Raw genomic sequence first — 25,249 nt, 5'->3', positions numbered from 1 at the left:
CTTCGCGTCGTGGAGGTCTCAGTCCAATTCCAAGGGGTTGTCGGATAGTTGTATCAGTGTCAAGCTCTCCCAGTCTACACTTTCGCCATATCCTGCTCTATATACCCCTCTTGGGCCGCTGCTCGACGTCACAATCCATAGTCAGCTCATCTATCAAGTGTCCGCGGAGTCCACTCATTCGACATACATAGCACAGCGGACGGAATGCCATGCTCAACATAGTGCTTCTCATTGCCTGCGTTTTGACCGCTATCTTGCTGCTCTTGTACCTGTTCTACTGGAACCGCGTGCTCGCTTTGGTCATCAGCATCGTTCTCCGCATTGCTTTCTGGAACCAAGCAGAGTCGAGCATATGGCTAGACATCGGTGTGTTACCAAAAGAAAGGCTTGAGATTCGTTCGACTTATTATCTGCTAGGTGCTGTCCAGTTCTCCGTAATAGCTGGAAGGATAGCGTTCAAGGATCTGCGCTATTACTCGAGTAACCAGACGATCCGAGTTGTCAAGGGTCAAATAAGCTGGAGGTACTGGATTCGGAAGCCTGCAGAGGAGGACCTGAGCCACGCACACGTTTTAGGAGAGGACCCGAAGCGTATGTACTCGCGAACATCCTCGTCGACGCTCCTCTGACCCATTCGGAACAGAGACCGTGCACTTGCCGCTGTCATGCCGAGTCCACTTGTCGCTCCAGGGATTCGAATGGTTCATCTACAACCGCACGGCTGCGTATGAGAACATACTGTCCCAAATGGCAGACGACGTACCGCCGACTCCTGCGCCTACCCCCGCCGTGCCGAGCATCAGCTTGGATGCACGCAGTACATTGCGCAAGATGTTCAGTAGGACATCGACTACTGCTGAGCGTGCGTCCCTAGTCTCGTTGCGTAACAAGAGGTTGACTTGTATACAGGTGGAGCAGGACCGTCCCTCTTTCTGACTTCGTCACTATACCTGAAGGCTCCAAGCCATGTCAAGCGTCTAGTCTCTTGGATAAGACTCCAGCTACCGAACTTCGACCCGAAGAATTTGCTACCCATGGGTATCGAGGTATCCAAGGGCGCTATAATCTGTGGCAACGCGTCCACTCCAAACCTGCTCGTCGCTGAGTTCAGCAAAGCCGAAGGTACATACGGGATCGTTCAGGTAAGACGCATCGACTTCCGTTTGAGCTAACGCATGCTTACAACCTACAAGGCCAGGTCCAAGTATGATCTATACAAGCAGCTGCTCAATCTCAAGTTTGAGAACACCTCCGTACACTACTTCGAGAATGCCGACTTCGATGCTCGCATGGCTGACGTCGGTCTAAGGCTTCGCGAACACATCGAGCGTTCAGGCGACATTCACATGAAGCATCCCGGCTTTCTCACTTACCTATACTACTACAAGCTGTGGACGCGCCTCAAGCTCTGGTCCGTAGAGTCAACGTCCCATGCTCGCGCTCGTTCGTTCGTGCGCCGCTTGTTCGGCCGTTCGGTACCGGTTCCTCATCCGCCTACGTCATGGGCTTGGTGGAGGGCACCTAAGGCGCCTGAAGACGAGACACCTATTGGAGCTGACTTTTCCAAGTTAGAGTATGCTATAGAACGCAAGATACTGGAGGCACCTACTCTCGAAATCCTGTATTACGCCGACGTCGTTGGTATCGTACCTGCGGAGCCCTCCCGGCCATCGACGGACTCTAGCAGCTTGGACCCGTTTGACATCGGCAACGGCGACCTTCCTCCCGAGTGGGGAATTGATTTCGTAGTCAAGGGTGGCTTTCTGCGGTACGGTCCCTGGGCAGACCGCCAGAGGTGAGGGTTTCGTCTGTGTTCATGGCGATTATATGCTCAGATCGGACGGCACATAGGGCTATACTTCAGAGTTGCTTCTTCCCTCCATCCTATCACGATGCTGAGGCTGGTATTCGTCTGAAGCCTGGAGATACGCGGACCTGGACTGGTCTGAAGGTGTTCATCGAACTACGCGACGGTGTCACGTTGCACGTACCCTTTCGTGAAGCTTCCAAGGTGAATAGGACTGCCTTATTGCGGCGATGTGTTGTTGACTCTGTTTGGTAGGACTGGCAATGGGATGGCAAGGTAGATGTGCCGGACCGACCACGCAGGAGAGAAGCGGCGTTCATTCATGTCAAGGCCGGAGACAGTTCCACCATCAGCTACATCATGCCAATGGTGGCTAGTGCAACTGGATTCCATCCGCTGTTGGAGGTGCATCTTGACACTCTGACAGTCACATCCAGCTTGAACGACATGCGTCTTCTGATAGCACAGTCATGTCGAGTGCGTCACGTCTCGTCCATACTTGTATATTACTCACAACTGCTCGCTGCCCAGGTCCGCTGTCAATTGCCCACTCCGCTGCAGTGGAATGGAGAGCGAACATGGACGTTCTCGGTCTTGCTACGGCGCACACAGCTCTTCCTGCTGAGGGACCACATCAACATGCTGACTGACCTCGGCCGGGATTGGAGCTCGGGACCACCCAGCGACTACCACCGCTTCATTCCAATGCACTACGTTGTAGAATTGGATCTGCATGACTACGAGCTGAACACATACGTGAACGACCACAACATCATCGACAAGCCTCTCATCAAGGAAGACAACGGTGCGTTCGTTGCTCTGTTTGCTCATATTCTCTAACTCATCTTTCATTATAGCGATACTCGCCTTGCACGGCATGCGCCTGAGCACTATCGTCCAGATACCTCTAGTCAAATTCCGCCCTGAGGCCACGACAGTGTCGTTTCGGCTGGAAGCACCAGACATGTCAATACGGCTGACGCTCCCCCGGTGGAACACCTACTCTCTGTACCCCACGCCTGATCGCACCAACGTCGGGCGAATCGGCTTCCTCTCCCTCGATGGATCGTATAGATACCACGCCGATGTACGCGAGTACAACGTCGACCAGCTGAAACTGGACTTTGCCGTACGTCTTCGTTCCACGAACTCATTCTCTGACTGAATGACGATCACAGGCTCGAGACATGGTCTACAAAGCGTTTGGCTGGACGATCCGGCATTTCATGATCCTGCGCGAGAACTACTTCGGGTCGTTCACCCACTTCTGTACGCTCTCAGAGTATCTCGAGAAGAAGAGAAAAGGACAATCCATCACCGATCCAACCGAATTGCAGTACCGACCGGGAAAGGTGAAAATGTAATGCATTAGCTCATCCTCAGGACCTGATGCTCTTCATCTTGGTCAGTCGAACTCGATGGAGGTTGAAGTCGGCCTATACGTCGATGGTGGCCTGCTTGTATTGCCTGCAGCCCTTCCGGGTTTCGAACAGTATAGCCTGGCTGATGCAAATGAAGCCAAGACGGAGGACCTCGGTTCATGTCTTATTCTCAATTGTCCAATCTTGCAGCTACAGTTACGGACAAACGACTACTTCATGGGTGCGAACTCAAGTCGCTCTCAATTGTTTCAGGGCCTGACAGACCCATCTCCAGAGATGTCCCTGAATGTAGATACTGTTGCAGGCCATCTTGAAGACCACTGCTCGGACCAATCTCTCTTCGGTCGTGCCAGGGAACGCGACCCGTCCCATGGTGCTATCATCCTGGATGGTAGGCATTTGCCATCGCCCATACACACCCATCTTACGCTCCAACAGAACTGGACATCACTGCGAATAGGTTGTTCGGGCTCCAGCCGAAGACCGCTACCTACGTTTGCATTTGGGAGATTCATGCGGGTTCGTTGAAGGCATCCCTTTCGGCCTATCAAGCACGGCTACTGTCAGCCGTCGGAAGCTCCTTTGGGCTGAACTTCTCTGATCCTTTCAATGCACCAGCAAAGGACTTTGCTTTGCCCGTGGACCCGGATGGTGAGCTGTAACGACTGCCTTGGCCTTTTCTACATAGACGCTGACGACTACCCCAGTAACGTTTATCAAAGTTAGCTTAGGTTCGGCTTTCTTGATCTGGCTCGCCGCCGACAGCGCCATAGAAATGGCGTTTCCGGAAGGCGTACGATTCGACAGCAATGACTTGGCTGGCAAAGCGTACATGAAAGTCATGAGCGTTCGCGTGCCGAGTGGATATCTGAAGGCTCTAAACATGACAAAGGAGCACTCGAGGGATTGGCATGACACTGCCGGTCTTACCTTCGATGTCAATATGGACGTGTACTCCGCTCCACCGGGATGGCAAGAGAAAGCGCAGGCTCAGACGTCGTTCGTGAACGAACAGGACAGTATGACTGGTCGCGCAGCTTGCCTGTATACTCTTGCGGACGCTCACTCGCCACGGCACCTATTACCTTCTGGTGAGCGACCTCCGATATTATGCATCGCTCGCCTGATACGAACACATCTAGGTCGTGGCCTGGTCGATAGCGACATATATCTGCCTCAGTTGAGAGTTCCTCACCACGATGTTCGAGACCGAGTCCGTCCTGATCGGATGCAACGATCGACGACGAATGGCTCTGGTCCATGGCGAACGCTGCCTGGATCCCTGGCGGCAGGTCAATTATCCGAATCGGAAGGAGATGAAGGACTCCCTGAGAACATGCGAGACGCACGCTTGGCGTAAGTCCCTTCACCGTGTCATGGATTCTTAAGAACCGGTATTGACGCGATGGGAGTAGTAGCTCGCGCCCACCTGGCTCTTCAAGGGATGACAAGCGGAGTACTGAGGAGGAGAGCATGCAGAGTGGTGACGAATCTGACGATGAAGACCTGACGGAGTCAGCCGAGTGGGATAGTGACGAATCGGATGAACTACATGGTAAGTTCGTCATTGCGATACAGTGAGCTGTTTATCTGAGACATCTCACATCAGTCGGCACCGAGAGGCCTATAGTTTATCAATACCGAGAGTTGATAGGTCATTACAAAGCATCATCGCTTCGTCAACCTGCATTGTGGGATTCGACGCCATACGTTCTCTCTCAAGTAAGTACTGAGTCCGACCTATCCCTCCGTACTCAATCTAGCACCCAGAAACCGCGTATTACTTGGAGGCAACATGAGGGAAAGAGCTCTCGCAAGTCACAGAGACCCGTCCATATGGAAATGCCATGCGCCATCCCACCAGAGGATCACATTGACACGACTGTCATTCGACTGTCTTGCTCGCGAGGCGTTGACATATGGGTCACTCCGCTCGTTATCCAGACCGCTCAGAGCTTGCTCCATGACTTCAGCTACAACGTGAGTAACAAGGAAAACTCTGCATACGACGTCTTGCTGAAAGCGGCAACGCAGCAATTAACTCCTGAGCTCCGTTTCGACACATTCATGGTCGAGTATGTTCGCTTCTCCACACCTGCACCAGGCTCAGGACGCAGAAGACTCGTTCTCGACGCGCAAGTCCGTAGCCTCACCGTGGCTTGTGGGGGATTCGTCGCAATTGACACCGCAGGCGATAACAATGCCAGTGATGACCATACTGCTGCAGTTGGTTGCGACCAGCCGAAGACCTGCGCTGTGTTGTATACATCACTGGACAATGGTGACCTGGGCTGGACCCACACAGTCTACTCAGATGTCGACTCGCACAGCGCCCTTACGACTTCGCTTGGACGATTATCTGTGGCCTTGTCTGACACGGGTGCGCAAGACTTGGGGCTTGGCCGCAAAGGTTCTAGTCCATCCCCTGCCGCTGTAGACGTTAAAATTGGAGCGAGCACGGCTTCGATCACCCGGCGAGAGGTTGCACTCTCCTTGGGAGCTATTGAGGCCTCGCTGGAGGATCGTGCGCTCGGCCTTGTCGAGTCATTTGTTACAGCATCACTCGAGTACGCTACAAGCGTCCTCGACACCCTACGGCAGTACCAAGCGTACGACTTGAACACCATGAATCGACTGGTGATTCACCGGGTCGTCGAGCATTCTCGCCAACGGACTATTGTCGATCCCCTGTCAACTATACAACCATCCTATCTTGTCCAGAAGGGCCTGCCAGATCAGCTACGCCGTAGCAACTGCTTCAAATTCCTGGTCTACCTACGAAGCTGTCTGCGGTCTTTTGCCACTCAAGAACGGCGTGAAGTCCTCGATATACCGACTGGCGCAAATTCGAATATCACCCTGCGAGACCTTCACTTGTTGCTCGAGGACCAAGCCTTTGGCCAGAGCACGGACGAAGATACATCGGGTCTGCCTAAGCATGCTTTCATGGAGCAGTTGTTCTACAACCCACGTACGCAAGTTCCTCGAGGTTCCAGGGGCGCATACACGATGCCTATCTCGGCATCGCTACACCTGGGGGTGATCACTGTGAACATCAATCATACTGCAGACCATGGCAGAAGCACTCTCGTACTGGGCCCTCTCAACGTGGGTGCTCGCGTTGGATCCCCGAACTTCCTGCCAGCCCCGCATCTCGTGTCTAGCAAAAGCTACAGCAACTTGGCTTCCACAGACAGGCGAGGCAGAGAGCTCCTGCATATTGCGCTGTCGTTTAGCCTACAGGACTTGGACATCACGATCATGCCACAGATGATCGGCCTTGCACAACGAATCGCCTGTCTGCCAAACACGGTCTCGAAGTCCAAACCTTCCATGGATGCTGTACAGCCGCCTGGGATGGCTAGTTCGCTGATGGCAGCCTTGCTATCTGGCTCATATATCGATGTAGCCTTCTCCATACATTCAGCATGTTTCTCAGCAGCTGCCGAACGCCTCTCCGTCGAGTTCGGTATTTCTCACCTCAAATATGCTGCCACTGCTCTCAGTAAACCTCCGTCCGGGTCACCCGCTGTCGTCGAACGTCACTATTCCATGAACCACTCGCTGTTGGTCGAGGGTACATCACTGCGCCTTCGTTCTCGAGACCGTACGGTCGCTTCCGGCGAGGGTATGGCGATGGCGTCCTTCGATGTCCGCCGCAGCAGATGCAGTGTCACCTTATTGAGGGAACCTCAACAGGGCCTTGTCGTACGAGTAGTCTCTGGCGTGGACAATGTTGGCCTGATGATCCCACGCAGCGCCCTCAACCTCTATCGCTCCGTCGACGACTGGAAAGCGGCCTACCTAGCAAGTCCCCAGGGTATCCACTCACCGTCCTCGTCACCCCCTATCCCAAACACGTCACCGAGTGGGGAAACGGAGACGACCAGGCCACCACTACGTTTATCTTTCCGAATGGCTTGCGGGAGCGCGGGAGTCACCTTACAGATCGCCCGTGGAACTTGGTTCTCTTGGGAGGTTCAGGAGACCGTCATAGATCTGGCAACACCAGAGAATCCAGGTCAGATACTTCCTATATCCTTTGGATTGCAAGCCGGGCCCCATGTGATTGGTATCTCCACTAAATCACATTCGAGAGTCACTGGCCCCTCCACCTCGCACATCCGAGTCGAGCTGCCAGTAGCTACCCTGAAAGGTCAATACTCCGACTACACCGTCCACGGCGTCTCATTGGTGGAAACATTCCATCTTACTGTCAAGCTCGCAGACTGGGACACGTTGCTTTCTGTCTACCAGAAATCCGAACAAGGGTTCAACGACTTGATCCACCTCGTACAGGAAACAAGACCGACAATCGAGCATACTTCCACAAACTCCTCTCAGCGAAGGGAGACAACGCTCGGTGGCTCCTTCCGGATGAAGGGCTTCCGTATCGGTGTCGAGGGACATTCCTCTACCGTTTTCCTGGAATGCGATGATATCAGCGGTAGTATGGAAAATCAGGCCGACCTAGGCTGGCAGATCCGGTTGACAGACTTGTCGCTGTCGCTGGCTTCGAGGGCGAGCTCTCGTTCTGCATTGGACCGTGGTCACCGTTCAGCCTTCGTGACCATTGATTTCGAAGCCAAGATGAAGGGTACCGCGTTCTCCGATAGGCACACCCTGGAAATGATTGCCACGAAGTTCCACGCCGTGATGCAGCCCACGTCCGTTGGAGAACTGAGTGACTTTGTCGATCATTTGCAGGTGCGGACATTTGGCTATTTCACTTCCTTTTTACGCTGACGATACGTTAGGCTGAGGTCCTTGTACGAGAGGCAGATCGTGCGAGCGAGTTGGCTCAATTCAAAGAGAAGACGAAGAACATCATGAGATCGTTTGACGTGAAGTCAGGAGACGCGAACGACCCGCAAACGGCATGGCTCGATCAGTATAACGTATATCTGACTATACGGCATATTGGTATCGCCTTTCCTCTGGCAGCATTCCCCGATCTTCAGATGTCCCGCTCTGGAAGTCAAGACGATGCAACCGTTGTTCGCGCATTCCTCTTCTCAATCAAGTCGGTGACCTTTGGTACGGAGCATGGAGAAAGTGGGCAGGCGACTATGAAGGGTTTCTCGTTCCAGTTCGTTTCGAGGTAGGTCTGCTGTGTTGAAAACCGAATCCCGCTCATCGCTCTTCGCGTGTAGATTCCGGCAGTCCGTTGATGCAGACTTCGGGGGCGAGAGCCACCATACTCAGAACAGGATGCTCTATCCAGAGATGACCGCTCAGGTACGCTCCGAGCGAAGCACTGGGGGTCGTCGCATACGTATCGCTGCAAACGTCAGCGGCTTCATCCTGGACCTCGATCCTTCAATCCCTTACTACGTCTTCTCCTTGGTGGACGTATATCGCCAAGGGCGAGAGCGAATGGACCAACTTGCCAGCAACATCACTTGGTCAGGCGACAAAACGAATGCGGACAAGCAGAATACCCCAACAACCGAGAGCACTCGCTACGACTCCCTACCCAGTTCGAACATGCTCCTGTCATTGAAGTTTTCCAGTGGCAAGGTCCGTATGCACAGCACATCTTTGAGCGAAACCTCCGTCAGAGGTCGAGCAGTTTCCGGCCTTTCTGATCGCTTGGAAGAGTATGGGCCGGAGATGGGAGTGGAGACCTTTGACCTACCCGTTGTCACGGTCTGGGGGGAGTACCGAGCTGGCACAAGATCGAGGAGAACGTCCATTAACAAGCAGAAGGTGGATCCGTCGGTGCTAATGTTCAAAGCGACCATTCATTCGAGCCAGAACATTTTACGCCCCACACTACTTCCCTTCGTGACCAAAATCGTCTCTCACGTCGAGAACCGCCTGCGACAATCAAGTCGACCCCTCTCTCAACTTCCACCCACGGCCGTTCAGCACATCGTCCTCGAATCGGCGACCGGGCAAGAGAGTGTTCTTGACCCTGTGGATCCTGTCCCTGGGTTGAAGATCAGTCTGTGCTTGCGCATTGACCAGTCCAGACTGGAACTCACCTGCCAACCTGACGTCAATGTCATTGCCGGACTTCATTGGGACAGTGGCGGCTTCATCGTCAACATTTCTCCTGGTTTTCGCCGAGTCAGTTTCACGGGCAGCGTTGCTGGGCTCACGGTTGCGTTGAAACATGGTTTCCTCAGTGAAGACTGCGTCAAACTCGATGCTCGTAACCTAGCCTTCAACGTCACCTTCGCCAAGACAGACGTAGGCCCGGACAAAGTAATCAGTTCCATATCCGTGGTGGTCGACACCGAGTTCTCTGGCGGCGTGCGCTTCTCCAGGTTGCAGGATGTTCTTTGTTTCAAGGCAGTATGGCTTGACCGTATTCCTGTCCTCAGCGGGCCCGTCGCAACTCCAGCGACCCCCCAACCTCATGCATCGCAGATCACCTCCCGTTCCACCTCAGCTGGCCAAGAGCTGACCACTGCTATACTACTGCGTTTCCGCAGTGTCAACCTGGATGCAGATCTCGGACAATCAATCAGCTACGTCAAACTCCGTATTGACAATATGCTTGTTCGCACCAAGCTCTGCGATGATGCATCGGAGCTGACACTCTCAATCGCGCAGTTCGCTGTGTTAGCTTCTGGGAATGTGTCTGGGCAAGTCACGGTGCCAAATTTCGAGTTCCAGACTATACGTCATGGAGAAGGCAAGAGCGATGGATTCTCAGGCGGTCGCATGCTTGATCTCACAATGCGAAGCGGCGTGTTCAATGTGGATCTGGAAAGCGAGTATCAAAAGCTAATACAGTACAGGTAAGAGGGTCCCTACTTTTCTTGTGCTTTCGCTGAGTATTCCCCAGAGCCGAACCTGTGGAAGTCAAGATCTTCGACGACTGGTCGAAGGTCTCTGAGCAGGTCCCTTCGGAGAAAAGACATGTCGACGTGGCGTTTACGGTGTCGGGGACGGAAGTGATCATCGTCATGAACGTTAGGACGATTCCCAAGTTAGTGTCTTACGCAGACAAGTTCAAGGCCACTCTCGACAGTCAGCGGGAGGGCGCAAGCAAGGAGTCGAAGGCATTCAGGATCGCAAGTTCACCGAAACCCGACAATCCGCTTTCTGCCGTCGCTAACGCCATGTTGAAGTCTACGCGCAGTCGCCTGAGGGAAGAGACAGGTGTCAACTACAAGATCGGACAACGGATGAGCCTTCGGCTGGATGTCCTCCGTCTCGTTGTCTTCCCGCGGTCCATGCGCGATTCCGAGTTGGCTCAGTTCGTGGGGCGTGACGTCCATGCTCGGCTCGATCGCATGGTCGAGGTCACTGCTCTCCCCGCCAAACGCGACCTGGAATTGTCCTTCTCATCCATGTCGACATCTCGAATCAGCCAGCTCAACCACGCCATGCTAGCGAAGGAAAACCTGGATGACTGCACACAATGGCTCCTGGCGCTCATGAAAGACGCTCCGGAGGCTACGATCTTCGGGCTTCCTTCCATGGACATACGCATGAACAGCGAGGAGAATCTCGTTGACGACAGGCGAACCCTTGCGTACGACTTCAGCAGTAGGTTCACCGTGAAGGAAGGGGCGAAGAATCGCGAAGACATCTACATCACCCTCAACATGTCGCTGTATACATGGCTGACTTCGCTTCGCAAAGCGTTCACTCGAGAAATGCAGCAGGCACAAGCGGCCGGGGACGTTCGTGGAGGACCCGCCGCTATAGTGCAGCAAGTGGCGTCGTCTCGGAAGCGGGCCGCTGAGTCTGCCGTAGCAGCGATGCGTGCAGACGAAGAACTCGACGAGCAGATAGCTGGTTCCCCCACCCAAGGACGGCCACACATAAGCAGGGCTACCACGTTGGCCGTAAGCCCTAGCAGAGCAGCTTCTCCGAAGTCGCCGAAATTCCCGATGCCTCTTAGTCCCACGTCTGCTCTGCGACTCACTTCGCCGACCAACAACGGGTTCGATCCAGCGAGCTTGGCGATGCCTCCGACGCCTGGCAAAATTGGTCTGGTTTACGAGCCTCGCGAACGACACATCGAACGTCTCACGATGAGACAGCTCGGAGAGGCTACTCCGGACGTCATGCACCCCTTCTTCATGAAGAAAGCCGGCTTCAGTCTCGAGGACTCCTTGCCGCAGTATGTCCACGAGTACGCGACGATGCCGACGGAAGAGATCATGAAGGCGCTGCTGAAGTTGTACAGCAAACAGCTAACTTCGAACCAGAAGGACGAACCTGTGGTATCTGTCTAATGCATCTATACACCGGTGGACGGACGTACCATATCGTACATTTAATGTTTATCATTATTCCATTAGTGTTTCGTAGCAAGTTTCCTAATATCAGTTTGTTGGCTTCATTCCATAGTAGCCTGCTAGTAGACCTAACTATTTCGATGAGCCTGTCCCACCCACTTTGAATACACTGAGCAAGGCGAAACAACCGTACAAGAGTCCTACAGGGTATGCTACGAGGAAGCGCTGATCCGACATGCGCAGTACGGCGACAAAGATTCCAGACGCGGCGTAGGTGCACCATAGAATTGACAGGATAGACAATACGTAGCCTAGTGATCCACTGCCGACAACATTTGTGAGACTTTTGGCACGTAGACATCACGAAGCACTTACTCGAGTGTTAGGACCACGCTCAACGCTGAGACACCAACCATGGGTAGTAAGCAGTATCCTAGGACTGACACCACCCGGTACGCGTCTATGCCACTCTCGGCCATCAGGTTGAGAAGCGTGTAGATGGATGCGGAGCCCAGGAGGCCGACTCCGTAGATGTAGCCAAACTGCGGCTTCCCGGACTACGCAACAAGAGATAGACAATGAGCAACGAGCAACGTTAGACGCTATGAGCTCACTCACGAAGAGAAGGAATGTGCCAAAGCAGAGGAAGAAGAGCAGAGGTCCTGCGAGGTCGGCGTCGTCCATGATGCGCTCATCCACGCGACTGAGCGGATTCAGGACAGTCAAAGTCTTGGCACGGATATGAGCGAAGTTGAATCCGAGCTCTACAAAGGGCCTCTAACTCAGAGTGCCAACAGTGAAGGGAGACAGACCCTCACCTTCTAGCAACGGTGGCTCGCCCTCGAAGCCACCCGTTCCGAACGCCGTCCACCAACCGCCAGCAGGTTGAATATTGCCACCGTAGCCCGATGCCATACCCTGCGAGTTTATGGTCCCTTGTGCACCGACATTTCCGTCAAGACTTGGACGGGAGCCGCTATAGAATGTGCTGCTAACGGGGCTTGGCGCGTAGAATTGGAGTGGGACTCCCTGCACGGGAGGCGCGCCTGCATAGTACTGGTTCTGCGATGAAGATGCACCGTAGGCATTGTTGCTATCCTGCCACATTTTAGCGAGGAAAGGGGGATCCGCAGGGGTGGTGAAGAGCAGAGCACTGCGCGACGAGGCGAGGGACGTGTTGGGTCGAGGTACGTGTCTCAGTGCAGCCACTGTAACCTATGGGCGTCTAGCGAACAGAGCACGGTCGTAGCGCCCGATCGGGCAACTCTCATTTTAGCTTCTAACCACTCCGACCATGGTGCGTCCCTATCCTCCCCTCTCGGTTTCCCCTGCTAACAACATCCATTTCTTCTTCTCGTATCTAGCCTCAGGTACGTTGCTTATCTTATAAGCGTCGTCGCCGACACTAAGTCTCATCCATAGAACGAGTACATCGAGGAGCACATCAAAAGGCATGGTAGGCGGTTAGACTACTACGAGCGAAAGTGCGTATGAATGTCCCTAAGATGAGAACAGCCGTTCTGACGTCTCTTGTGCTCCGCATAGGCGCAAGCGTGAGGCTCGTGCTGTCCACCGTGCATCTGCAACAGCGCAAAAGGCCTTCGGTCTGAAGGCCAAGCTGCTGCATGCAAAGCGTCATGCCGAAAAAGTGCAGCTCAAGAAGACACTCAAGGCTCACGACGAACGCAATGTCAAGCAGAAGGATCCGTCTTCTGTACCGGACGGCGCATTGCCTACGTATCTGCTCGACCGAGAAGGTCAGAAGGATGCAAAAGCGTTGTCAACCGCTATCAAGGAGAAGCGGAAAGACAAGGCCGCAAAATATGCCGTTCCATTGCCCAAAGTGCGCGGGATCGCGGAGGATGAGATGTTCAAGGTTATGCGGACAGGGAAGAGCAAGAAGAAGGCGTGGAAGCGGATGGTGACGAAGGCGACGTTCGTCGGAGAGGGGTTCACGCGGAAGCCGGTGAAGATGGAGAGATTCATCCGACCAATGGCGCTGCGGTACAAGAAGGCCAATGTCACACATCGTGCGTATTCTTTGATATACCATAACGCATTGCTGACCTTCCTGTCTTTGTTCACAGCTGATCTCAAGGCGACGTTCCAGTTGCAGATACTTGGCGTCAAGAAGAACCCGCAGTCACCAATGTACACCCAGTTAGGCGTACTCACCAAGGGTACAGTCATTGAAGTCAACGTCTCGGAGTTGGGCATGGTCACTGCTGGAGGCAAGGTGGTCTTCGGGAAATATGCCCAGGTCACAAATAACCCTGAGAACGATGGCTGTATCAATGCTGTCCTTCGTATGTCCTCATTTCTACGTTTCCTGTATCCTGTGCTCACGCTTTGCTTTAGTTGTTTGATGTCTCTATGCCCCACTGGTATACTCGTCGCTGTATTCTATCCCGCTTCACGTATTTCCTGCATTAGTTGTCCCTCGCACGCCTCAGCATCTTCACCGTATGTAGCTACCATGTCGTCTATACTATGCTCGCTCGTCTGCGTCCTTTGCGTATCCGATGGGTTCTCTGGAGTTCATATAGCATGACTGACATCAAGAGGACTGATGTGACCGTGTACTCTTGACCCGTGATAGATGCGCGAGGTTCAAGCTGATGCTTGTCCGCAGGGTTTCGTCGCCTGGCTACAAGGTCGACATCTCGATACTCCGGTTGCTCGGCAATATACATGCATAGTAAGTTTTTCTCAATAGCCGCCTCAGTACAACGCATCCCAGACACTCAAGATCCGTAGAACGCCCATGATATGGACATGAAACCCTCGAACCACTCGCCTCCACAGCTCTAACCCTCGACTACGTCAGCGACGGAGCGGCCTGTTCCTAGACGAAGACGGCGAAGATGAACCCTGGCCAGACCCGCGATCATTGGAGAGCTGCTGGAGTGGCTGAAGCGTGCGCGGCCGCTTGGGTTGGGGAGTAGGGGACAGCGGTGGGTCGTCGTCGGACGTCACTCCGGTTTCGTCCTTCGAAGATGGTTGCGCAATTCTCCTGGCACTGGGCGACGTGTCCCCGGCGTTTCCGACATTATCGGCCCTCGGTTCCTCCTCGTCCTCTCGAAGTTTCTTGAATAGCTCGGATGGGCCCTCTCTGTGAATTGCTGATGTGCTTGTCGAACAATCGGAGAACGTCATCGTAAACAGCGTGAGCGTCTGTACGATTCTCCTCGTAGGCAGTGCTGATGAGAGAAAGGAACTCAAAGATGAGATCTTTCAGCGGGGCGAAAATGACGGATATATAGTTGAGGAGCTCGGCGTTCACCAGGGTCCGTCGGGGAGCAACGTGGATGAGATGGGTTTTGGTGAGCCCCGGGGCCTGTCTGACATCCTCGAAGAGACCAATGACTAGTTTTCGAAGCCGAAGGAGTGGTTGAGTTTGTTCCACCGACATCAGGTCGTGTCGACGTTCACCCGGGCCTTCCCGCGTAAGGCATACCCACACGAGGACCCAGAGGAAACTCTCCAAATCATGTTTGAAGCTATGCACCGGGGGTTCAGGTGCGTCTTCGTCTGCGTAATATGGAGACTCTTTCAGCAGCTCTGCAGACATGAAGGGAAGAGTCCCCTGCACGATGGTAGATAACTTATGAGCAGGAAGTATAGAGCAGCGAATAACCCTCACGGTAAGTGGATCGTTGGGCAGGGCTTCGTGTGTTACTAGGAACACAACAGCATTATCGAAGTCGATCAGACCAGGGCCGCGGCTGTGTTTTTTTTCCGCGATCAATATGTCGTTGGCGTTTGGCACATTGCTGGCCTTGCACTGGGAACGGGAGAAGATGGCGTACCACGAGCTGCGAGGAGGGCTGTCCATTTGGCTATGAGAACGCTTCATGTCTTGTATCTCGACGCCCGTGGCGTCGAGGACTCAGGAGGTGGCAGTTGGTCGGTGGTAATGAGCGAGGATGCGTGATGTCCTAGAAATCGATGGACAAGGATTTTGAACACGGAAAGTACAGCTGAGTTGGGTGATCCGCGTGTTGACGCACTGACAGCCAAACTCATATTGATAGACGTTTCGCGCTTGCGCGAAGATATGTTTCCGGCCGAGGTGCCGGGCTGCCGCGCCACAGCAGCCACCGCTGCCCGCCACCGTGCACCACTGGCAGAGCTCGGGAATCCGGAGGCGCAAAGCAAAGTCTACTATACGTACATGACGCTCGGGCTGGCCATGACACCCACAAGTACCGGTTATTATCTGCTGTCCGGCTGGATACATTGCTTGTTCTCATTGCTACTGCAGCAACAACTGTGTGTCTAGACTCCTCAGTGTCACCGCCGTCACGTACAAGTCGTAGTGCTCCTGACACCTGGGTGATTTTGTCTTTTGAGAACGTGTTGTGGACGCTGTGGCGATGTGGTACAGCGGGAAGAAGTAGATGCGTGACGGACGTGCAGAGACGTGTGCAGGGACCGCGCGTGCGGGCAACTTGGACGTCGCAGGACCCGGAGAAGAGGTGTCGGTCGCGGCGGGCGGCGCGGTCACATCGTTGTGACCCAAGCGTGCGAGCAGACGCGGTGGGTGCTAGTGTGCGTGCGTGCAGGAGGACGCGCGATGGATGCGCGCGGGTGGAAGGACCATCCGGAGGTCGAAAGCTCGAACATCAGGGCACGACGTATCACAGTGGGCAACAGTTCTACGCACGGGGACTCCAGCTCAGCTCAACCAGCCAGTATTCCCACCGACACCGCTTGACAGGTAAAATTCTCCTGAGCATCCAAAAACGCGGCAAATAGAGCACGATGGCCCCGAGAGCTCATGCTCTCACTGTCAGTGTGGTCAGTTCCCGCACCCAGACCACTGTCGCCGCCGCACAGCCACACAGAGTTGGTCGACATTCCGTGGAGAGACGTAAGCAAGAGATTGAGCCGAACATAACGTCAAGCATGGGTAGTCAGTTGCGCTCAGCTATGTACTCACGAATACGTCCGCGAACACGATGGGACAGCGTGCGAGCCTTGTTGGTATAAGTTCTGCGGTACCTTGATTCGTTCTCATGCCCAGCGGACTGCTGTTCATTTAGTTGATCGCATTTGGACCGGTGAGTGTGCAGATTGTTCATGAAAGGCACATTGAAGGCACAGGTCCGGTACTTTGATCAGCGCCAAAGGTGCGATCTCACTGGGTGGGCGACTGTCACTCAGTACTCAGTACTCAGTACTTCCGAATCGCATACTAAGGCAAGTGTCTTGAGCATCAGAACAACATGACATTGACATATCCGGTCTGCTTAGAGCCTCGCAGCGTCGCACACAGCACAGGCGGCTATTCCATATTCACTTTCTGCATTCGCAGAAGCATCGCGGACTGCGAATGGAGTCATAAGGCCAGCCCACGCTGCATGTACTGCCAGGCAATGCCTGCCAAACCTTGTACAGCCTGTATACGCGCTCTTGCACAAGGACACGGGTTGAGGGGCCCCTCACAGAGACACTTCCTATCCCATCCCAGCTCGTCTGGTCCTCTAGTCTGACTAGGCAGGATGTCGCATCTGACGTGTGGTCTGTTCGTGATACGGTCAGGCGGGGAAGTCCGTCTGCCTCCGCGTTCTGTATCGGCTCGCGTGTACATAGCAGACGGTGAGCCCTTCGGTTTCATGTGTTTGGATCACTCAACAGGCTATCCGGTGCAGTGTTGGCCATGGTGACCTTGACGCAGTCGTTCGTATACCCAGGCCACACTGGCTACGATTCCGTGGACGCGAAGTATGTCTTTCCGATACCCGTGGGCGGAGCTGTCTGTGCCTTCGAGCTGCACACTTCCGATGGACATGTCGTCACGGGCAAAGTGAAGGAGGCTCGCCAGGCAAAACGCGAATTTCAGGCAGCGATCGCCGAGAACAAGCTCACCGGATTACTTGCCAAAGAAGCCTCAGATGGTATGATACTGCCTTCGACTCTTATATCAGTAGTTGAGCGTTCCGCAGTCTTTGTCATGCATGTTGGTTCAATCAAAACAGGACAATCCGTCAAAGTCATAATCTCGGTATGTTATCTTCCACTCAGACGTGTTCTCACTGATAGGGATGTTCAGTATGCTGTAGAGCTAGCTGACGACGAACTGTTGAATCAAGTACGGTTCTCGTTGCCGACGTATGTCGGCGAGCGCTACGGGACCCCGCCTTCGGGCTTACCGGTACCATCCACCGCGAAGTGGGCGAAATTCTCGGTTCACGTCGACGTTCAGATGGCGTCTCTGATTGAGAACGTCGTCTCTCCGTCCCATCGCATCAGCGTGGTGTACAACGACATCGGCCGAACAGGCTGCAGCGTGGATCTTCAGTCGTCGTTGCCTTCGTTCCTTCACAAAGAATTCATCCTGTCTATACAGGCGCGCAAAGTGGATGCACCCCGTTGCGTCGCAGAATTCTTGCCGGAGAGGCATTCTGTCGCTCTTTCCTTGACGTTGGTCCCTCGCTTCGGTGTCAGACCCATCAAGAAGCAGGAGTACATCTTCGTGATCGATAGAAGCGGGAGCATGGATGGGAGCCGGAAAATGGACTACGCCAAGGATGCGTTGTTGCTCATGCTCAAGTCTCTTCCCTCGGATAGGACATTTTTCAACATCGTGAGCTTTGGAGGCAGACATTCTTCCCTCTGGAAGAACAGCCAGCCGTATACGGCTCGTAACCTTGACGAGGCGGTGAGTTCCTTGATGTTTTTTTTTGGATGTCATGGTATCATCTAAACAAACGCCAGGTCATGCATGTCGACGCCATGTCTGCCAATATGGGAGGCACTGAACTTCTTGCAGCGATCGAAAGCGTGCTCAGCCCACGTCGCAGTCAGGGTAGCGTATTTCGGCTGTGGAAGCCTCAGGCAAGACCGAGATCCGTGTTCGTTATAACAGATGGCGAGGTACGTGAACCGAACATACTGCAGGCGGTATCTTACATTTACCGAGTCATTAGATCTGGCAACATGACCAGTTATTTCGGACCATCCGCAGAGCGGTGGCCGCAGCGGGCCCTCCTTCTGGAGGCAAATACCTGCGCTTCTTCACGCTGGGAGTTGGGCATGGAGCGTCGACGGCGCTCTGCTCAGGTATCGCAAGAGCAGGGAATGGCCTGTGTCTCATGACGACTCAAAGCGAAGACCTCGCAGGGAAATGCGCGCGACTCCTCCGAGCAAGCCAGGTGCCACCCTCCGGCAACCTCAGTAAACTCCGGGTAGATTGGGGCTACGGTGGCTTGGACTCTGGTCCCCGCAGCGGCAGCGATGATCCTAAATTGCTAAAGACCAAGACAAAAGACCCTGCAGCCCCCACCAACATATACGACGAGGCTGTAGAGCCACTGCATCTCGGCGCAGTGACCGCTTTCCAACCCCCTCCCTCATCGAATGTCCAACAAGCCCCGTATGCGGTTCCCGACTTCTATCCAGGCAACCGCTTCATTGTCTCAGCCATACTCTCACAGACGGCACATATCCCCAATCAAGTCGTACTACACGGGGAAACGCCTGATGGGGAAGCCATGGCGCTCAAAGTGGACGTTCTGCGCGTGGAGTCCCAGGTCGCAGGACCACCTCTCATCCATACCCTCGCAGCACATCGACTCGTCCAGGAGCTCGAAGATGGAAACCTTGAGTCCCAGGGCATTCGCAAGCCTGATAAGCAGAGGCTAGAGCTCGATTTTGGGATCACCAAGGCCGCGGTGATCCGGTACAGCGAAGAATTCCAAATAGCAAGCAAATTCGCGTCATTTGTGGCTGTAGAGGGCGAGGAGCCTGTTGATGATGACACTTTTGACGATGAGACCGTCGTCGATGAACTCGACGAGGAATGGAGGAAGGAATTTATCGACAAACCTTCTACGCTAACATGTGGCTTGCGCAACAATGCTGGTGAGATTCATGCATGCAGATAGTCAACATGAAGCATCGCTGACTGCTAGTCGTAGATTCTGACATCGGTTGGAGACCCAGAGGACGAAACGAACATCCCACGTCGACTAGTGAAGCGATCTCGACCTGGAGACAAGATGTGACCGACTTCACAGTGTCCCAAGAGGAGTACGGATCGCCACAAATGTTCGACCCGAGCTGTTCCGCCACGCCGGGGGAGGTGGCAGCAAACATGAATCGTGCCTATCCGTTTGACGCGTACACTGAGTCGTATCAAGAGGAGTATGGTGCAAGAAGCCCGCCAAGGGCCAGAACCACGCAAGGCTTTGGACGTGCTCAAATGCAAGTCGAAGCTTCGCGGTCTCCGTCACGGTCTGCGGTACCATACAGCCCCCCGATGCCTACACCGCAGGTTGACCCTATAACCGGCATCGCAAGGCTGCAGAAGTTCGATGGTTCCTTCGAACTCGATAACGTGTTATGCACTACCGTTTGTGCGAGTAAGGCATCTCTTGATGACCTGAAGGCGAGCATTCCCGCCTATATTCGGTCTCAAGCCAAAGGACGGCGGTTGTGGGCGACGGCGCTGGCAATGGCGTACCTCAGAATGAAGGCCGGGGATAAGGTAGACATATGGGCGGGTCTCTGGCAGAAGGGGAGGGAGTTTATCGAGCGATACTTGCGTGGCGGGACTGTCGGTTTCGACCAGCTTGTGGCGGACGCCGGTGAAACGATCACACGGTTGTGCAACGACCACCCGTAGCTGGGTAAGTACTGCATCGTGACGATGCTGCTGCGCGGACCTTCATCTTGGACTTGTAGTACGATAGCTGGGAGTGATTCCGTCTCAGTTGTACTAGTAAATGAGTCGGCGACCGCTTTAAATGGTACACTGTCCTGAGTCTGTACAATTACGAATGTCCACGTCACCATGAATGCAATCGTATGGAACGTTAGATCTTTCAATGTTTTGAGTGCCAGGCTGAGTGTGCGGCGATTCTCAATCAATTGGGTCTACTGAACGCCCCTGAGCTTTGCTTGAGCTTGATCAAGTGCGCCAGTGCCACAGGCGCGTTACGGGCGTCTACACAAACATCCTTTCCTCCTTCGACCATGTCGGCTTCAACCCCTCCACCGCAGACCACCGGCACCAGTGCCAGCCGCCATGCACTCAATGCCGTCGACAAGCAGCGTGCACAGCTGGAGAGGCTGCTCAAAGATCCGGCCAAGCCCGCCTATGTCCCCGCGCCGCCGAAGGAGAAGACCATCCGGCCTGCGCGAGAGATGATGAAGAACGTGCAGGGCTCGAGTGCCGGCGCGGGCAGTGGAGAGTTCCATGTGTACAAGGCTAGCAGACGGAGAGAGTACGAGAGGCTGAAGCTCATGGACGAGGAGTCGCAGAAGGTGCGTCGGTCTTGTGTTCGCGGCCGTAGCGTGTTCAGACGTGAATTGTTGTTCTGTGTGTTAGGAGGTAGAAGAGGCCGAGTTTGAGCGCAAGCGGAAGGAGCGCGAGGAGCAAGCACAAGCAAAGACGACCAAGAACAGGGCAAAGAGGCAGAAGAAGAAAGAGCGCGCGAAAGGCAAGGGTACGGAGAAGGAGTCAGCGGCCGCTGGCCCGTCTGCGGACGTGTCAGACGTCCCGTTGAAGAAGCGACGGCTCATCAGCGGAAAGGAACTCGTCTTCAGGAGGCCAGGCGAGGAAAGCGACGAGGAGGAAGAGGACGTCGGGCCTGTGCCTGCTGAATCGGCTGCGGACGCTGGGGACGATCCTGCCAAGGACGCAGCTCACCTACCGGTGGTCGACGCACCGCGGATCACTATCCATGAAGAAGATCCTCTGTGATCTGTTTGGCGTCATTCTTACTGCAGGGTGTCAGTCGATCTGTATGCACCATTCCTTACACCGGGTTTAACACATACTCACGAGAACTGTCCAGGGCTCCTTGCGGACTCTACATCCATAGTACGGGTTGCGCCGCTACTGTAATCGGGGACTGTTGGAAGGACGCTCGTGCGACATCAGTCCCTTGGCGACGTCACATCGTCCGTAACACGGGAGGTGATACTTGTCACGGTGCTCCTGCCTGGCCCCCGAGACCTTCATAGACAATCGATTGTTTGGCGGGAACACCCTGAATATCACGGCCGCCATGGAGACCTGGGCATACTCAGCGAAGGGTCAAATAACTCGCTCATTCCGCTCTCCGACTAGCAGCGGAATCCAAGGAGTACGTAGCGGAGTTCTTGCTAGACTAGCCATATGCTCAGAGCGAAAATGGATTTTATGATTCGAAGACGATGAGGGCGCGTCTTGTAGACTTGTCCGGCAGGTTCGTTACCAATCTGGTTCCAGTCAAATCTGCAATCGACTGTATCTGTCGTGGACCCAATCCAACCGTAATGTTCCATTCTGAACTTCACATCACATATGCATTCGGACCCTCCTTGGTATCACTGGCCCTCTGAACGCCGACACCCTATTCCCACCTATTCGCCTGGTTCCCCTTCTCCAGATACTTCCAAACCAGATGCTCCTTCACGCCCTCCGCCTTCCACGCATTCGCCTCGTCAGGCAGCCACCTCGTCCGCCCGTCACCCACGCCCCTCACGTCCGCGTCGATGCTCCCGTCATGGCTGAGGATGACCCACACGTCCGGGCGTGCGTCCAGCGCACGCACGGCCTCCAAGGTCCTGACGGCGACGTCGAAGTCGTGGTGCACGGAGACGCTGCGCGCGGGGGGCGCGAGGAACGGGGCGTCGCGCGCGCAGGCCCTGAGCGGCGCGGGGACGAGCGGCGCGAGCGCGGCGGGGAGGGGGACGTGCGGCGTGGGCCGGAGCATGGCCGCGTGGTGCGCGCTGTCGCCCGCCATGACGATCCAGGACGCGTCGGGTGAGGGCGTCGTGCGCGCGAGGCCGAGCATGTGGCCTATGCAATGCTGCGGGAGCCTCCGCAGTGTGTTTAGTAGCCGATCCGTGTCAAACGGATGAAGGGGAGACGCACGCCTGGCGCCTCGATGAGGTAGAAGCTCCCGTCGCCGAAGTAGTCGTGGCTCTTCAGGCCGGCGACGATCGGCGCGTCGTCGGCGAAGGCGATCTCGACGACTTCGCGCCCGAGGAAGTCGGATTCTGGGAGCATGGCCTCCGGGTTGAGGGGATAGCCAGGGCGGAAGGCAGCCTGTCGGGGTAATCAGTAAGTCAGGTGTAGAGTATAGTTTGATGTGGGGGTTGCTGCGCGGGAGTGGGTGGCTCACCTGGGTGCCGGCGCCCACAACGAGGGCAGTCGTAGGAGGGAAGGTTGACGGATTGCCGACGTGATCGATGTGAGGGTGACTGGCAGGACATCCAGTTCAGCGTCAGGAGGGGAGGGCCGTGCAACAGAGATATAATAATGCGAGGTATATTCACCTCCAGATAACGGCTTGGATGCTCTTCAGGTCGATCCCATTCGCGACAAGGGTTTCCGCGACGTCAGGGCCGTCAGCAATGACTACCTGTTTGCTCGCGATCCTGTCCTGCCATGACTTGGCGGCAGTGGAGACATCCTTGCGGACCCCGAGGTCAAACACGACTCTCTTGCCTGAGCGGAACATGAGCGAGTAGGACGGGCGAAGAGCGGGTGGCGTGCATACCACTGGGATGCTCGATGAGGAAAGACTTGCCCGGGCAGGTAAGCGGCTTGGACAGCTCGTCTGCGGTAGAGCCTGAGGGCGTTGAACGTCGGAGGGTACAGGTAAGGCACAGCGCGGAGCATTGCGTCGGATTACGCACCGGGGGCAGGGGAGATGAAGGGCGCAGAAGGCACCGTGATTGCGGTGAAAGAGTTGAAGATCTTCACAGAGACCGTAGCGGACGACCGGGGAAAGGTGAGCGAAGACGGTGAGACAGACATCCTGTAGCTTGTTGTTCGATAGAGCTGCGTTACTGCACTGTCGGACTGCTGCCAGTGCAGGGGGTTATATAGCCAACGGTTCGCGCTGCCGACCCCGCCGAACGCGTACCGCTGAAGCTGACTGATGTGTAGGGCAGTCTGCGTGCAACACGGAGCCAGTTGGATGGCATCATGGGCTGGGAGAACGTTGAGAGAGTTTGCGACGCTCGACGCGGTCATCATTCACAGGCGCGTCGCGCGGTCACGTGTGGCCCTGCCCGATGGGGCAATCTCGATCAACGATCGACCCACTCGACCGCGCAACTTTCTTGCAGACGGTCACACTGAGGCTGACAGTGACTCTGGTCAGTGACCACCGTCCTGCTCCCCGCCGTCGCTAGCGCTGCTGACATATCTCGCCCCCTCTCCGGCATGTCGGACTATGGCTCGGACATCGGGGACGTCGATGCGCTCGTCGCACTCGGCCAGGCCCTCGTCGAAGCCATCCTCGAGCACCAGCCCATCGCGCTGATTCACAAAATGGTCGCGGACGGCGCGCCCTTGTGGTATCAAGACCACGAAGGCACTTCGGCACTGCACGCGGCTGCCTATACGGAGAAAGAGGAGCTCATTCGATATTTGATCGACCAGGGTGCACTGTGGAACGCTGGTGAGTCTTGGTCATAATCTGCGCATGCCGTTGGCGGAGGCTTAGCTCGGTGGCGGCAGTGGACAGCTTGCACAATACTGCGGGGGATATCGTGCTCTCCATGAACAATGAGACGTGCTACAACATCATACGCGACGCTGGAATCCGCTCAGGTGCGCCACACGTTCTCCGGCCCTGCCCGTGTCTCACCCGCAACCACGCAGAACTCCTACTCACCCTTCTTTCTTCGCGCTCGCCACCCGCGACAAGCTCGCTCTCCATGGTGCTCCGAGCGACCGACACCACCGCCGCCGGTTCTCAGGCCGCCTTCCTCTCGTCCAAGCTCAAGTTCGTCAAGGACGAGAACGGCCAGGAAATCTGTCTCCTCAAAATCAGCGACGAGGAAGAGGTCGGCGTCATGATGGGCTGGGAACGCGGCATCAGTGAGTCTACTGTCTACCTCTGCAGCGAAGAATGTGAGAGCCTAAGTGCGCCAGTGCGAAGTGCAGGAAACCGTGAAGCGCTTGTGCGATGACCACGAAGACCTCGGGGAGGGATTCAAGGTCCTGAATGTCGGCTTCGGACTGGGCATCGTAAGTCCCGTTGGTGGTCTGCATGGCACGCCACTCGTTGAGACCTTGTATAGATCGACGGCTTCTTCCAGGCACTCTCGACGCCCCCATCCCTGCATGTCATCATTGAGCCACATCCAGGCGTGCTCGCACACATGCGCGATCTCGGGTGGTATGACAAGCCCAACGTCAAAATCCTGGAGGGCAAGTGGCAAGATTTCGTTGAGAGCGAGGAGCTCCTAGGCATCGGCGGCTTCGACGTTGTGTACACCGACACGTTCTCCGAGGACTACAAAGGTCAGACCTGCAACCGTCCACATCCGGCTACCCTTACTGACCAGGGCGACCACAGACCTGCATGAATTCTTCGGACACGTACCGGACCTCCTCGCAGGCCCGGAATCGCGCTTCGGTTTCTTCAACGGCCTCGGCGCGACGAGTAAGTGCACGCCCTGGCTCCCCTTGCCCCAGGTACTGATGACCTGCCGACGCTGACAGACGCGCTCTTCTACGACGTGTACACGCGTGTGTCGGACCTGCATCTGGCAGACGTGGGCATCGACATCGAGTGGACGGACGTGGACGTGTTTGAGGGCGGCGAGGACCGCTGGGGCGAGACGCGGGAGTACTTTGCGCAGAGGTTCTACAGGCTGCCGGTGGGCAAGATGCGAGCGATAGCATAGTGAGTTGGCAGTAAGTAGACAGTACGCAGCTCCGAATCTCGACTGGACAATCAAGTAATGACACTGTCTTTGAATGATGTATCATTGTTTTGAGAGCGAGCCCCCTCGATCCCACGAGCACAGCGGCTAGCTCGCCTCGCACGGAGGTCATGGAGCAGAACGGCTGCGACAATGGAGTGCTGCGGAAGGATAATTGGCGGAGAGCAACGCGGGGAGACCGG

At 55.2% G+C, this 25,249-nt stretch overlaps 9 protein-coding genes across 9 annotated transcripts; 5 read left to right on the top strand and 4 right to left on the bottom strand.

The window, feature by feature from the left end:
- The first annotated feature begins 9 nt into the window (after nt 1-9).
- Nucleotides 10-11,569, top strand: C8Q71DRAFT_517238 (uncharacterized protein). The gene is made up of 22 exons (XM_047919091.1): nt 10-366; nt 418-591; nt 644-862; nt 910-1,142; nt 1,194-1,795; nt 1,852-2,011; nt 2,063-2,284; nt 2,339-2,612; nt 2,665-2,936; nt 2,986-3,159; nt 3,217-3,409; nt 3,464-3,580; nt 3,628-3,840; nt 3,897-4,280; nt 4,332-4,545; nt 4,605-4,744; nt 4,799-4,911; nt 4,960-5,169; nt 5,224-7,896; nt 7,947-8,290; nt 8,343-9,938; nt 9,986-11,569. Exons 1-22 carry the CDS (start codon nt 210-212, stop codon nt 11,385-11,387), a joined length of 10,086 nt encoding a protein of 3,361 aa, XP_047781298.1. The 5' UTR covers nt 10-209; the 3' UTR covers nt 11,388-11,569.
- On the bottom strand, nt 11,523-12,497 carry C8Q71DRAFT_704271 (Yip1-domain-containing protein; the record flags this gene model as incomplete). Its single annotated transcript, XM_047920372.1, has 4 exons — nt 11,523-11,712; nt 11,766-11,947; nt 12,009-12,154; nt 12,209-12,497. 4 exons carry the CDS (start codon nt 12,495-12,497, stop codon nt 11,523-11,525), a joined length of 807 nt encoding a protein of 268 aa, XP_047781297.1.
- A 153-nt stretch (nt 12,498-12,650) lies between these two features.
- Nucleotides 12,651-14,022, top strand: C8Q71DRAFT_750003 (ribosomal protein S8e/ribosomal biogenesis NSA2). The gene is given in 6 exon segments (XM_047923232.1): nt 12,651-12,687; nt 12,700-12,703; nt 12,811-12,874; nt 12,936-13,420; nt 13,478-13,696; nt 13,749-14,022. The coding sequence occupies 6 exon segments, from the start codon at nt 12,685-12,687 to the stop codon at nt 13,754-13,756; spliced, it is 783 nt and encodes a 260-aa protein (XP_047781296.1). The 5' UTR covers nt 12,651-12,684; the 3' UTR covers nt 13,757-14,022.
- Nucleotides 14,023-14,538: 516 nt separating this feature from the next.
- On the bottom strand, nt 14,539-15,409 carry C8Q71DRAFT_749998 (uncharacterized protein). The gene is made up of 2 exons (XM_047923231.1): nt 14,770-15,409; nt 14,539-14,713 (listed from the first exon to the last, which is right to left on the bottom strand). Exons 1-2 carry the CDS (start codon nt 15,244-15,246, stop codon nt 14,609-14,611), a joined length of 582 nt encoding a protein of 193 aa, XP_047781295.1. The 5' UTR covers nt 15,247-15,409; the 3' UTR covers nt 14,539-14,608.
- Nucleotides 15,330-16,412, bottom strand: C8Q71DRAFT_517105 (uncharacterized protein). The gene is made up of 3 exons (XM_047919090.1): nt 16,181-16,412; nt 16,057-16,102; nt 15,330-15,936 (listed from the first exon to the last, which is right to left on the bottom strand). Exons 1-3 carry the CDS (start codon nt 16,298-16,300, stop codon nt 15,413-15,415), a joined length of 690 nt encoding a protein of 229 aa, XP_047781294.1. The 5' UTR covers nt 16,301-16,412; the 3' UTR covers nt 15,330-15,412.
- A 640-nt stretch (nt 16,413-17,052) lies between these two features.
- C8Q71DRAFT_856142 (von Willebrand factor type A domain-containing protein) lies at nt 17,053-20,019 on the top strand (the record flags this gene model as incomplete). Its single annotated transcript, XM_047927261.1, has 6 exons — nt 17,053-17,290; nt 17,339-17,397; nt 17,446-18,054; nt 18,111-18,269; nt 18,323-19,256; nt 19,313-20,019. 6 exons carry the CDS (start codon nt 17,053-17,055, stop codon nt 20,017-20,019), a joined length of 2,706 nt encoding a protein of 901 aa, XP_047781293.1.
- Nucleotides 20,020-20,247: 228 nt separating this feature from the next.
- Nucleotides 20,248-21,279, top strand: C8Q71DRAFT_517061 (DUF1168-domain-containing protein). Its single transcript, XM_047919089.1, has 3 exons — nt 20,248-20,660; nt 20,725-21,140; nt 21,194-21,279. The coding sequence occupies exons 1-2, from the start codon at nt 20,370-20,372 to the stop codon at nt 21,097-21,099; spliced, it is 666 nt and encodes a 221-aa protein (XP_047781292.1). The 5' UTR covers nt 20,248-20,369; the 3' UTR covers nt 21,100-21,140; nt 21,194-21,279.
- Nucleotides 21,280-22,081: 802 nt separating this feature from the next.
- On the bottom strand, nt 22,082-23,337 carry C8Q71DRAFT_749990 (uncharacterized protein). Its single transcript, XM_047923230.1, has 5 exons — nt 23,025-23,337; nt 22,886-22,957; nt 22,662-22,833; nt 22,508-22,586; nt 22,082-22,431 (listed from the first exon to the last, which is right to left on the bottom strand). The coding sequence occupies exons 1-5, from the start codon at nt 23,143-23,145 to the stop codon at nt 22,216-22,218; spliced, it is 660 nt and encodes a 219-aa protein (XP_047781291.1). The 5' UTR covers nt 23,146-23,337; the 3' UTR covers nt 22,082-22,215.
- A 117-nt stretch (nt 23,338-23,454) lies between these two features.
- Nucleotides 23,455-25,222, top strand: C8Q71DRAFT_806853 (S-adenosyl-L-methionine-dependent methyltransferase). The gene is made up of 7 exons (XM_047926000.1): nt 23,455-23,794; nt 23,854-23,946; nt 23,998-24,216; nt 24,278-24,366; nt 24,420-24,642; nt 24,698-24,784; nt 24,844-25,222. Exons 1-7 carry the CDS (start codon nt 23,557-23,559, stop codon nt 25,026-25,028), a joined length of 1,134 nt encoding a protein of 377 aa, XP_047781290.1. The 5' UTR covers nt 23,455-23,556; the 3' UTR covers nt 25,029-25,222.
- Nucleotides 25,223-25,249: the final 27 nt, after the last annotated feature.

This window comes from Rhodofomes roseus (assembly GCF_022264815.1).
Source record: "Rhodofomes roseus strain CIRM-BRFM 1785 chromosome Unknown C8Q71scaffold_6, whole genome shotgun sequence".
NCBI lineage: Eukaryota > Fungi > Basidiomycota > Agaricomycetes > Polyporales > Fomitopsidaceae > Rhodofomes > Rhodofomes roseus.
This window is presented reverse-complemented; position numbering and strand designations above follow the sequence as displayed.